General features: G+C 39.0%; 2 protein-coding genes across 2 annotated transcripts; both read left to right on the top strand.

Annotated features, from left to right (window-relative positions):
* The first annotated feature begins 971 nt into the window (after positions 1-971).
* LOC141614116 (protein FAR1-RELATED SEQUENCE 5-like) lies at positions 972-2,857 on the top strand. The gene is made up of 3 exons (XM_074432871.1): positions 972-1,008; positions 1,846-2,258; positions 2,408-2,857. Exons 1-3 carry the CDS (start codon positions 972-974, stop codon positions 2,855-2,857), a joined length of 900 nt encoding a protein of 299 aa, XP_074288972.1.
* Positions 2,858-3,561: 704 nt separating this feature from the next.
* LOC141614115 (uncharacterized) lies at positions 3,562-4,497 on the top strand. The gene is made up of 2 exons (XM_074432869.1): positions 3,562-3,768; positions 3,994-4,497. The coding sequence occupies exons 1-2, from the start codon at positions 3,562-3,564 to the stop codon at positions 4,495-4,497; spliced, it is 711 nt and encodes a 236-aa protein (XP_074288970.1).
* The last annotated feature ends 8,139 nt before the right edge of the window (positions 4,498-12,636 follow it).

The raw sequence follows: 12,636 nt of genomic DNA, 5'->3' as shown, positions 1-12,636 counted from the left end.
TCTCGCGATGTGTTTGATTCAAGTTATTAGCTTGATTGTTGTTGGAGGCCGAGATTGAATTTTTATTTTCATCACCTTTGTTTCTAGGTGATGTATGACACAATGCATTTTTACTCTCTCGCTCTCCCACCTCCATCTTTACCACATCAATTCTACAGGTATGCATTTTTTCTTTTTTACGAATTGAATGTTTTTTCTTTGTTATTTGATTATATTCACATAAATAAGATATAATTTAAAATTTGTTGTTTTGCGGTGTCATCTATAATAGATTCATAGGTTTAAAGTCACAGAATGCAAGTGAAGAGAAGAGTATAGATTCGTAATTGTCACAGAATGCAAGTGAAGAGAAGATTAAAGATTCGTAATTGTCACATACGCGAGGTTGGGGGCGCGAAACAATAATGTTAACTTTTATTTTTTAACATATTTGAGATGTATTTTTGAAGTACTATTACGCGATGTAACAAACATACGTATTTTGTGAACTAATTTCTAATAAAGATATGATTTATCAAGTTATGGTTGTATCTGCTTTATTTGCATTATTTAATTTTAACTTTCGCAAAGCCAAAAACAAAATGACGTGAAAATAAGGTTCACTCATTGTAGTTGGAGAATTGTTGCATTACATCTTGGAAGTGTTGCAAATTCTTCTTTGACAAAAGAAAGACTGTGTTGCTTCTACACGTTTAAAGTGTTGCTTCTTAGCATAAAAATGTTGCTTCTCATTCTTAAAAGTGCTGCATTAGCTCTTGAAAAAAAGTGTTGCATAAAAAAATTAGGTGCAACACTTTCAAAAAGTGTTGCTTTTGATAAGAAAGTGTTGCTCAAAGTGTTGCATTGGGCTATTGCAACGAGACTTTAAGCAGCACTCTTAAAAGTGTTGCCTAAACCCTATGGCAACATTATTAAGACATTTTGCAACACATTGATGATGTTGCAAGAGATTCATTTTGTAGTAGTGTGTTATGGATTCTGATTCTACAGAGAACAACATGCGCGCAGGTAATTTCATGAATCATTTGCTTTTTAGGTTTTTCGTTCTTCGATTTCATGTTTCATTGATGTTAAATTGATTTCGCAATGCGGTTTCTGTCGATACTTTTTATAGCTACTATTACGTTTCACTTATCATTAACAATCATGCGACATAGTGTTGAATTCTGTTATTTAAACTCGAGATTACGCTTTTTTGCTTATTCGCACCAGATCTAGCTTTTTTGCTTGTTCGTATGTAATGTTTGGATTGAATTGATGTAGGTATACAAATTAATTGCAATTATGATTTTCATTTTCTCATGCGAGCTTCTCTGACCTGTAATTTGTCTTCTATTTCACATTAATTTTTAGACTTCAGCTGAATCTTAGGTCAATCAATTTAGAAGGATTTAGATTTTATGTGTTCTGCTTGTTTTTCAAAAAAAAAAAAAAAACAGAGTTCTGACATAGTCACATTCAAACCTTTATTTGCTTTCATGAAAACTGTAGTAATTCTGTGGATTAAATTAGCGTACGTTACATATTCATCACTTGTTACTGTAATTGCATTATATAACATTAACACTTGCTATTAGCACTCAACTTGAAATCATTGTGGAACAGTGTTACTATATAATTCTGTCACTACCTTATTTTGATGAAGTTTTAGCTGAATAATAGTGTTATTCCCACTTTAAAAGTGCAGAGTCTATTACTGTTAATCGAGGCCATATTTCTATTCTGCTGTCAATTCTTGGGCACTAATATTGTGACAGTAACAGTGTTGCTGTAACATTACTTCCCTTTGCAGTCATGCTCGTCTATTTATATCAATAATACTCCTCTTTCCCTTTCATATTACAGAGTCTAGAATTGTCAATCCAGTCCATTCTATGCCAATCGTACAACATCACTCCAATGCTCAACCAAATAATCAGCTTGTTTTGTCTCATACACCAAATGGAAGCGAGCGGTGGATTCGTGTAGTTGAGAGCAAGTTCAGACCTACAATTTGTACAGTTTTCAGCTCACTTGAGGCAGGAATTAAATTCTACGGGGTTTACGCACGCGCATGTGGTTTTACTCCCAGGAAGTACACTACCAAAAAACTTCGAGGTGGTATAGCACACCAAAAATTTATAGTTTGCAATCGTCAAGGGTTTAGGGGAAATAAACAGAAACTGCGTTACAGTCCTGTCCCTAAGCATAATAATGGTGACAGCTCTTCCACAGTTGAAACGTTAAAAGGCGAGTTAAAATCACAAGAATTGGCTGAAGTGCTTACGTTAGATTTGCCCTTCTTAATGGGCTTGAGGGACCTGCTATAATTAATGACATTTCTGAGTTTCATAACCATCATCTCACCTCTGTTTGTAATCGATATCTCGAAAAGATTTCGAGATCGCTTGACATGTTTCACAAATAGCTTATATTGGACAATTCCAAGTTGAACATCGGGGCTGGGAAGACTTTCAGGCAGGTTAAGGAACTTGTATATGGGTATGAAAATATAGGTGCTACATTGGTTAACTTTAAAAACTTCCAAAGAGATATCAAGTGTTATATAGGGGAAAGAGATGCCGACATTTTCCTTGATCGTCTTGAAAAGCTCAAAGCCACCCAAACCCGGTTTTACTTTGCCTATGATGTTGTCGCGTGTAACTGTCTCACGAGGGTTTTTTGGGCTGATTCCAAATTAATTAGAAACTACTCATTCTTTGGAGATGCTGTGAGCTTTGACCCCACCTATGGCACAAATAAGTATGATATGGTTTTTACACCATTCACGGGTGTTAATCACCACAGAAAGTCGGTGTTTTTCGCTACATATTTACTGTCACACGAAGATGAAGAGTCGTTCAAATGGACCTTTTAGCATTTCTTGAATGCTATGGGTCAAAAGGAGCCCCAATTCCTTACCACGGATCAATGCCCTGGTATAAAAAAGGCCTTCCCCTCTGTCTTCAAGCAAGCTCGGCATCGTTATTGCATGTGGCATATAACGCAAAAGATCACAGACAAAGTGGTTTCAGCACTCTGCAAAGACACCGACTTTCTTTCTCGCTTCAAAGCCGTCGTTTAGGACTCTGATTTGGAACCGTTTGAGTTTGAAGAGAAGTGGCAGAAATTTATTTCAGATTTTCAGCTCAAAGATAATGACTGGTTATCTACAACGTTCACTGACCGAAACCATTGGATTTCTGCCTACCATCGTGACCTTCCCATGGGCTGCATATTAAGAACAATACAGTGATCCGAAAGTGCAAATTCGTTTTTCAAGCGGTATGAGAATCACTTTGGTACACTAGTTGAATTTTGGATGAGGTAAACATCTCTGTTCCTTTGGTTACAATCTCTGTACACAGATTATGCTACAGTAACACCATTACCGTATCATTGTTACATTATTCATTTGTTGTGGTGCCCTTGTCACATTATTACTAGGTTACAAACTGCTATGGACCAGCAGCGCTACACACAAAGTTGCGACGATTATGACAACGACCACTCATTACCTAACCTAGACACAAAGATACATTTAGAAATGGTATTATTTTATACACACATGTTGTGTTTAAGATGTTCCAAGAGGAAGTAAAGACTGCTATATCATGTGGTGTCACTGACTTTGACAAGGAAGAAAATGTGCGGTTAATTTTTGTGGAAGCTGAATCAAACAGAACTTTTAAGGCGACGTTCCACCTTTCAACCACACTTGCACAATGTGCTTACAAACTATTTGAAAGAATAGGGTTACTTTGCAGACATATTGTGTGGGTGTACAAGGTCAAATGAATTCGGCAAATACCAAGCAAGTACATTTTAGATCGTTGGACCAAGAACTCTCGCGCAACTAATAGGTTTGATTTGAAAACATTATTACTGACACATCTCCTTTGTTCCCCTTTAAAATATATTACTCAAATATGTTGTGATAGTAACATTGTTACCATATAAAACAGTAACTTTCTGTTTCATTATCAGGCTTGATTCCAATGGAATGTCATCGAGGATTCAAATTTGGCTCAGTCTGATAACAACCATTTGTGCAAGCTATGGGCAGAGTTCAGTGCAACCGTTGGAGTTCTCAAAACTTTGCCTACAGTTCACATGGACAAATTAGCATCCCTACTAGTTGAGTTCCGGAAGAAGTTATCTGTTCAACCACTTACAAAAGATCAAGAAATGGAGATGCTCTTGGGTTGCAGCTCATCGTCTGAAGTCACTATCCGGCCTCCGGTTAAAGCACACAACAAGGGGAGCGGAAAAAGATTGACGTCGGTAAAAACACAAGCCATTGAAAAGGCAGCAAAGCCCAAGAGACTATGTGCATACTACAAAGAAAAAGTTGACCACGACAAGAGAACATGCCCTCTTCGCATAGCTGATATAGCAGTTGTAAAAGCATTTAAAAAAAATAGTCGTCTGATAGTGCCATGCTATAACAGTTACATGTCATACCAAGAAGTAGTAGGATATTATGTTGCTGTGACACTAACATTCAAAAAATGCTGAAAAAGTATTCAGTTTGTGATGATGAAATATTGATTTTCATTCAAGAAATTAACATGGGAACTTGATATTTCAGCTATAGTACTTGGGTTTTATCCATCTAACTTCTTTCTCTAGTATTAATACCTTTTAAATTAATAATTCTTATCTATGCTAATAGTAACAGTGTTACTATTACAACTTGTCTAAGGAAAAGGGTTTAGGGTTAGATTAGGCGGCTCCGCGAAGCAGTGACGCCTAATCCAACCCTAAACCCTTTTCTGTCCCGTTTTAAAAGCGTCTTTCCCCTCTTTTAATCCCTCCCCACTACAGGGTATCACCCGTCCCTTCCTAGGGTTTAGGCTTGGGTTTTTACACTACGAACGACCTTTTTCGTCCCGTTTTAGAAGCGTCTTTCCCATCTTTTCATCCCATCCATGTTTTAGAGTCACAGTGTTACTATATATTTGATTATGAACTAGCTTTGACTAAGGAAAATGGTTTAGGGTTGGATTAGGCTGCTCCGCGAAGTGGTGACGCCTAATCCAACCCTAAACCATTTTCCGTCCCATTTTGGAAGCGTCTTTCCTTTCTTTTAATCCCTTCCCACGACAGGGTATCACCCATCCCTTCCTAGGGTTTAGTCTTGGGTTTTTGCACTAAACCCTTTTCTGCCCCGTTTTAGAAGCGTGTTTCCCTTCTTTTAATCCCTCCACACGACAGGGTATCACCCGTCCCTCCATAGGATTTAGTCTTTGGTTTTTACACTACGAACGACCTTTGACTAAGGAAAAGGGTTTAGGGCTGGATTAGGCGGCTCCGGGAAGCGGTGACGCCTAATCCAACCCTAAACCCTTTTTCGTCCCATTTTAGAAGCGTCTTTCCCCTCTTTTATTCCCATTCATGATTTAGAGTCACACTGTTACTATATGTTTGATTATGAACTAACTTTAACTAAGGAAAAGGGTTTAGGGTTTAGGGTTGGTTTAGCAGTGTTGCAATTGTGCACATTTTTCAAGTTCTTGAACCTTAGTATGAAACGTCAAAACCTTTTTAAACAAGGCATCCGTATGCCTTGTTATTTCTTTAAGCTTATTTTTGGTGTCTGAAAGTGTCTTCTTAATTTGTTCCATTGTTTTGACCTTTTGTCTCTGTACCAGTGAAAAACAAATATATTAAAAAAAAACATGAACTATAACGGTGTTCTCTTAGTAATAACATTCGAGTAACGCATGTACGATGAAAACAGAAAGCAAGGTATTGAAACCGTCATTTTAGTACCAAAAATAAATGCCTAAGACTACTAACAGAAGTTAGCGGAAGTAGGGTCGATCTCCACAGGGAGGCTATTATATCTATCTGCTAATCTAAGTCTGTACGATAACAAATGGGGGTTTTAAATTGATTTCTAAACTAAAAGTGGTTAAGGCAAGAGAATAAGAGAAAAGAACAGTAAAAGCAAGGATGAGCAAAGTATATAATTAGATAAAGAGAAGTATGCTAGGAATTCTGTTTCCCATGGAAGTTTACTAACTCAGTCATAAATAGTTCAGACGATCTAATGTGAGAAGGGTAAGGGAAAGGTCCTTCCGGTCCGCTATCCACCCTAGAATACAACTAACTTAACTTCTGTCCTCATTAGGGTAGTCTACTGCTCATACCATGGCTCCCCTAATCCTAACATAAGATAATTTAGCTACCCATGCTATTAATGACATAAAGAATAACAACATTGAATATACTAAAGAAAGACATGATAGATGAATAATAAAGATGAAGCATAAATTACTAATAAGAAAAATAAAACAAAGATGAGAGAACAAAGATTAAGAGCAAACAAAGAATTAAATTAAGGTTAAGGAGTAAAGAAGGATTACAAAGTTTTGATCTGGAATTAAGAGGCAAAACAACGCAAGAGAGAAAGTTCCAGCAGTGATTAAGAGAAAAAGAGCAATTAAGCGTAGTGTAATGTTGTATTTTAACCTAATGACGTCTTCCTTATATAGGGAAGAGATTATTAACTAAAACAATAACTAATCACGGAATAAAATCCCGTCTAAATAAGCATAGTCACTTGATCGAGGCATTTGAAACCTCTCGATCGAGTAACTCTTCAGCAAATCCTCTCGATCGAACAGATATAGGCTTCGATTGAGATCTTCCAATTCAGCCCACTTCGATCGAGTTCAGCAGGGTCTCGATCGAACACTTTGAACCGTCAAAACCACTCGATCGACCAAGAAAGTATTCGATCGAGCAGTTAGCCACTGAAAACAGCCTGGACTTCGTTTGGTTAGCTTCTAAGGATCTCCTTCGCGCGTCCCGTTGTACGACAATCCGCTCTAAGTCTCCTATCTCCTTAAATGCATGCTAGGAGGGACGAATAAGGCATGATTTCACCACTTTGAGGTCTATTCCTGCAAATGAGACAAAACAAACCAAAGTAGCCTATTCGGGGCATTGTGCAATATAAAACTGTAGAATGACGTTGAAATGCGTGCAATAAGAGGCTAAAAAGACTATATAAATTGCACGCATCAAATCTCCCCAAACCGAACCTTTACTCGTCCTCGAGTAAACTAAATGCAAACTAATGGAACGGATAAGAAAACTCAGAGCTAGCTATAAGTTGTCCACTTAAACCATTTAATGCAAACAAAAACTAACACTTATAGCTACAATAGTCAAGCGCAAACGAGTTGTCTGATGTCTATAAATAAGTTGAACTGTCAACCTTGCAAGACCTTTAAAATTGGACTCTCACGGGTCACTCTTCTCTCATGAAGCAAAGGGTAAGTGTATAAGTGTAAGAGAAGAAGAGAAAACAGACACTCACCTAAACTACGATCCACATAAACATGTTTGCAACAAAAATGAGAGACAATTATAATCACAATACATACATTCCAACCAAATAGTGTGTGTCACAGCCGAGGGCTTACAAAAGTTATGGGAAAGTGAGGCAACGGGTAAGAAAAGACAAAACAATTATGGATAAAGTGGAGGTAATGCGCCAAGCTAGCACCTAAACAATACCATGCTAAGCAAATCCGATTCTCAGACGATTATGAAATTAAACACAAGGGCCCTTCTCTGGCACCTAACTCACTAACCAACAATACTACTACTCGAAAAGATATAAATAATGCATAGGAATAAGACCGTCACAAACTTCCGTTTTTTTACACGGTCTATTCCTTTTCTTTTTCTTTTTTTTTTCTAATGCTTTTTTCATTTTTCTGCCCACATTTTTTTTTTTCATTTTTCACAACCTTTTTTTCTTTCAATCCAAACATATCCTTCTTTTGTTTTTCTTTTCTACCAACTCCATACGAAATAGAACGAACCAACTTGCATCAATGGAAAATATACCACAAAAATACACTAAACTAGCTCGACAAGGAGGCTTAATTTGGGTGTAGTTAATGGGTCAAAAGGGTAAGTTTGGCTAATGTGGAGCTAAATGGGTGAAAATAGAAGAAAGGGAAAAAATTACAAGCACCTCCCTGCATGTGACACCGACCACAAACCCGAATGTATGCAAGCAAAAAGCAATCGAATTTCATAAATGTTCAAATTGATGAACATGTTATGCAAGGAGTATACTACTCTCAATTCCTACATGAACTGGTCATAAATGACATCAGTTATACGACTCTAATAACTTAGAAATTTTAAAGTAGTTTGCCAATTTTTAAGGTAAGTCTATATGTTCAGTTGTATTTTTGACATTAACTCGTAGACCATGCGCACAACAAAGCTAATAAAATGCCAATCCGATGCAAGGCTTAAGTGAAATGACAAGTTACAGTGTAATATCATCACAGAAATCTACCCTTCCGACTCGACCTATATGCAAAAATAAACGTGATATTTTTTGAATTTTTGAAATTTTCTATTATTTTTGTGATTTTCATTCTTTGAAATTAAAAACAATGCAAGCAGAAAAAGAAACGTGAATGCAAAAACAAATGAAAATGCAGACTCAAAGGATGCAATACCCTCCTCAAACCAAAACGGACAACGCCCTCGTTGTCCTCCAGCAGACACCAGCAGTATATAGACGGGGGAACGGGAAAATTACAGCCAATAAATGAATGAATGAATAAATAAATAAAGGAGATGAAAAATAAATAAAGCATAAATACTCACGAAACAAGCGAACTTCCCTAAACTAGCCAGAAAACTGGGGAAGTGAGTAGACCAGTAGCTACTCGCCAGCCTCCTCCTCCTCATCAATCGCCGTGAAGTCGGGATCACGCTCGTGCTCCCGTCTCCTCCTCCTCTCGCCAGCTCTAGCTCTCTCCTCCTGCTCAGCTATGTCCCCCTCGCTCTCTGGCTGTGGGTACCCCTCCTACGGGTACCGGTAGAAGGAAGGGTGTTGCCAGCCATCTGGAACGGGACGTCTTCTCCGCATGTGGTACTCGTATAGAGGAAATAAGGCAAGTGCCTGGTCCTGCTCCATACGAGCCACTCTCCTGCACATATCAAGAAACAAACCATCACAACGCCCTTGGTCCATGACCTCAGGCGCCTCAAAGGGGGGAGGAGGAACAAAGTTAGCTGGCAGAACCGGTTGTGGAACAGAAGGAGTAGGGATAGGGGTCTGTGTAGGCGTGGGCGTGGACGTGGATGTCTGCCTAGCCTGAGTCGATGTGGACCCCTCTTCAGGCTCAGGTCGCTTCCGCTTCTTAGAAGCGGAAGAAGTGGAAGGAGCAAGTGAAAGGTGGTAGGAAGGTAAAGGTGGAGGTAACCTACCCAACACAGTGGTCAAATGTAAAATACGGGGTAGGTCGGGAAAAGGTAGCGTCACGGACTCGGAACCACATATCTTCCAAGTCCGCTGATCCTTAGCTAACCAAAACATCGCTTGCATGGCGTTAATATCTAAGTACGTATCCCTATTTACATATGTCCGGCTACGGGGGAAGTCAGTGAAGAGGGAACGGGCAATAAAGGAGGCTATCCCTCCATAGGAAATCGTGCCCATCCTCTTCTGCCCGACAACGTTAAAATGTTGAGCTGTCAAGTATGCAATGTTAAGAACTAAGGGGTATGCGCTATCAATGTTCAAATAGCCCCCTAAAATAGACAACTCAATGTTGTTAACGTTGTTAGGCTTCTTTCGGCCAAAGATCGTCCCTCCGAGAAGACAAAGAAAGTAACGGGCTGGGGGGAGATGGATGTGAGCCACCTTCCTCTAGTCGTAGGGAGTCTGTGTGATGGTAGTCCAAAGTAAAGATAGGATCTTCCGAGGAGGATCCTGATGGCCGTGAAAAGACAAACCCAACCTCCTCCCAAACTCAGCTAAAGTCCAAGTGGTGGTCTGGTTAAACAGTCGAAAAGAAACACAGGGACTCTCCGAGTCAGTGTCATAGGCACCAGATGAGAAAGTAAAATAGCTAAAGAACTCGAGGGTCAACTGCTCATTGGTCAATACACTCATCGTTGTCAAACCAGCCATCCCAGTCCCGTTCAATAACTCAGCCACGGGTTCGAAAATCCCCAACTTTTCCAATGAAGAACGACACAAAAACTTAGTAGATGTAATGTCACAGGCCATCAAAAAATGAAAACGCTTACGATGAAGCGGCTTTACGAAACGTACCTGAGGGAACTCGGGAAGCGAGACCAAAGAATCGTCAGCCACGAACCTGGCAGCAGTGCGCGCAGCAGCTATGAGAACTCCTCCTCGCCCCCGTCCCCGTCCTCGTGCAACAACACCTAAAGCAGAAGCAGCCAGTCCAAGAGCGCGGCCTGAGACTGGTCTAGGTACGAGTGCAGACGAAATGGCTGTGACAGAGGGTGTCGACGCAGCAGGGGTCGACACCAAAGATGGTACAGAAGCAGTAGCAACAGTGGCAGCAGCGGTAACAGTGACAGCAGGAGTAACAGTAGGACTAGTCACGGTGGTGGTAACAGGGATCATCGTCTCAGTAACAGACGGACTAGCAGTGGAACTAGAGGAAGGCAAAGAACTAATGTCCATCCTATTAAACAAGTAAGTCTTATAATCAGAAAATCAACCAACAACAACACGATTTTTTCCCCAATTGCGAAAATTTTCGAAACCCTAAATGCATAATAAAGTCGAAAACGCAATTAAACAAAACGAAAAAGGGAAGAGCACTTACTTGTAATGATTACCCAAGAAAAGGAGCAATAAAAACGACAAAATAAGCACAAAATTAATCGAAAATCGTTCGATTTTTCGAACCCTAGAACCTTCAGAAAACCCGCAATAAACACCAATTTGGAAGGGAAATTAAGGGGCTTTTGTCGAAAATAATGCAAGGAACAAATTAGGGTAATTGATTTGGTAAAAGGGAAAGAAAAATGGAGGATTTGGGGGATTTTGAAGGTTTTTTTTTTCGAAAAACAAAGAAGGAAGGGGGAGTGAGAATGGAAAATAGAATAGGGAGAAGGAATACTCCCGTGTGTTTAATCGCACTGTCACTCGATCGGGTGATTTGAAAACACTCGATCGAGACGTTTTGTCTCCATTCTGTTCGATCGAGGCATTTGATCTTATTCGATCGAAAGCTTCTCTTCCCTCCTTGAATTCTGCTCGATCGAGGACAACAGCAAGTTCGATCGAGGACTTTTACTCCTCATTTCCTCTTGATCGAGCACATGACAACTCGATCGAGGAGCCTTCAATATGGGCTTTCGATCGAGTACTCTAGTTTACTCGATCGAAGACTTTGACTGGGCATTCCTCGATCAGGTACAAAAAGTACTCGATCGAGACTTTTTCCATTGGCACGCATCCCAGTGCATCAAATCTTCCCCAAACCTACATAAAAACACAGCAAAATACTTCCCGAAAATACCAAAATCAAAATTCGAAGTCTATATTCGGTCTTACTCTAAAAACTAACCACGCTATTGTTTAAAAGTCTAAACGCAAATTAAAATGTCTAACAAAAATTCAAATTACAAAGCTTATACAACGGGACATTTCCCATTTATCTTCCAAAGCACTTTAATAGCCTATAGGAGGGCTTCTGACTGGAGGAGGTCCCTTCAGCGTCACGGACCGTCCTCTTGAATCGCCATAAGCTTGAACTTGTACTTGTTAAAGAAGAATAGTTCGCGTCCACATACGCCTTCACTTTCTTCTTCCCTTTGTCATTCTTATTGGCATCGTCTTTCGCGTCATTCCCATCATTGAGCTTGGTTTTCACTGTACTTCTATCGACGGGATCTCCAATATCCACTCTGTCTATACCTGCAACAATGGAAACAACAGAATGGTCCTCCATATTGCTCTCAGTCTGAGGCGGAGGTATTAAAATCGCAGCACATGATTCGATATTATCAGTTGGAGAGTCTGTGTCAGGGTCTATAGAGGGTAGGGCATTGCAAGGTAGAACATGCATAGGGGCCCTACGAATGTTTTGTTAGAAATATTAATCTCATTAATTTAACATATTCATATATGTGACATATTAATTTAGTCATAAAATTAAAACTAGATCTTATGCATGCAAACTTGAACAAGAGTAGAGAAGAAATCGTCACTTCTTACTATTGTAGTTTCGAATTTTGGGCACAAATGAGTTCTCCTTCTCACTTGTTCTTGAGCTTCCTTATAATGGATGGACAAAGGATCCAAAATATAATCCCTCCTAAAACTGAATACCCAAGGTAACCTCTTAAAAGACTAATATTATTAGATCTAGAACAATATTAATCTTACTAAAAATGACCCAAAATATTTATTTTGGTCTCTTGTTTATTCGGCCAAGAGAAGGGAAGAAATGGAGTATTTTCTATCTCTAAGTTCTAGTAATGTTAGAGAGTAGAATAATATGTATTACACACAAATTATGTAGTGTAAAAATAGAATAATTATAGAAGAAAAACTCTTGCTTCTTCTAGGTGGAAACCGAATGGGGGGGAAGAAAAGGAGCCAATGTATGGCCAAGATGCTCTTCACAAAAGCAATTAGGCATGCATGGCTAGAAGTAGTGTAATCATATGTGCTTTTCTTATTTAAATTTAAAACACAACAAAACCCTAAACACCCCCATAATTTCGGTACAATGTAAGATAAAATGGGTTCCATTTTATCTTTGTCAATTTGTCAATTTTGTCACAATGTCACATGTAACATGTTACATGTTTATGTCTCATATTTATGTATTTTTAACTCATTAA

Source organism: Silene latifolia, chromosome 11 (assembly GCF_048544455.1).
Source record: "Silene latifolia isolate original U9 population chromosome 11, ASM4854445v1, whole genome shotgun sequence".
NCBI classification, from domain to species: Eukaryota; Viridiplantae; Streptophyta; class Magnoliopsida; order Caryophyllales; family Caryophyllaceae; genus Silene; species Silene latifolia.
This window is presented reverse-complemented; position numbering and strand designations above follow the sequence as displayed.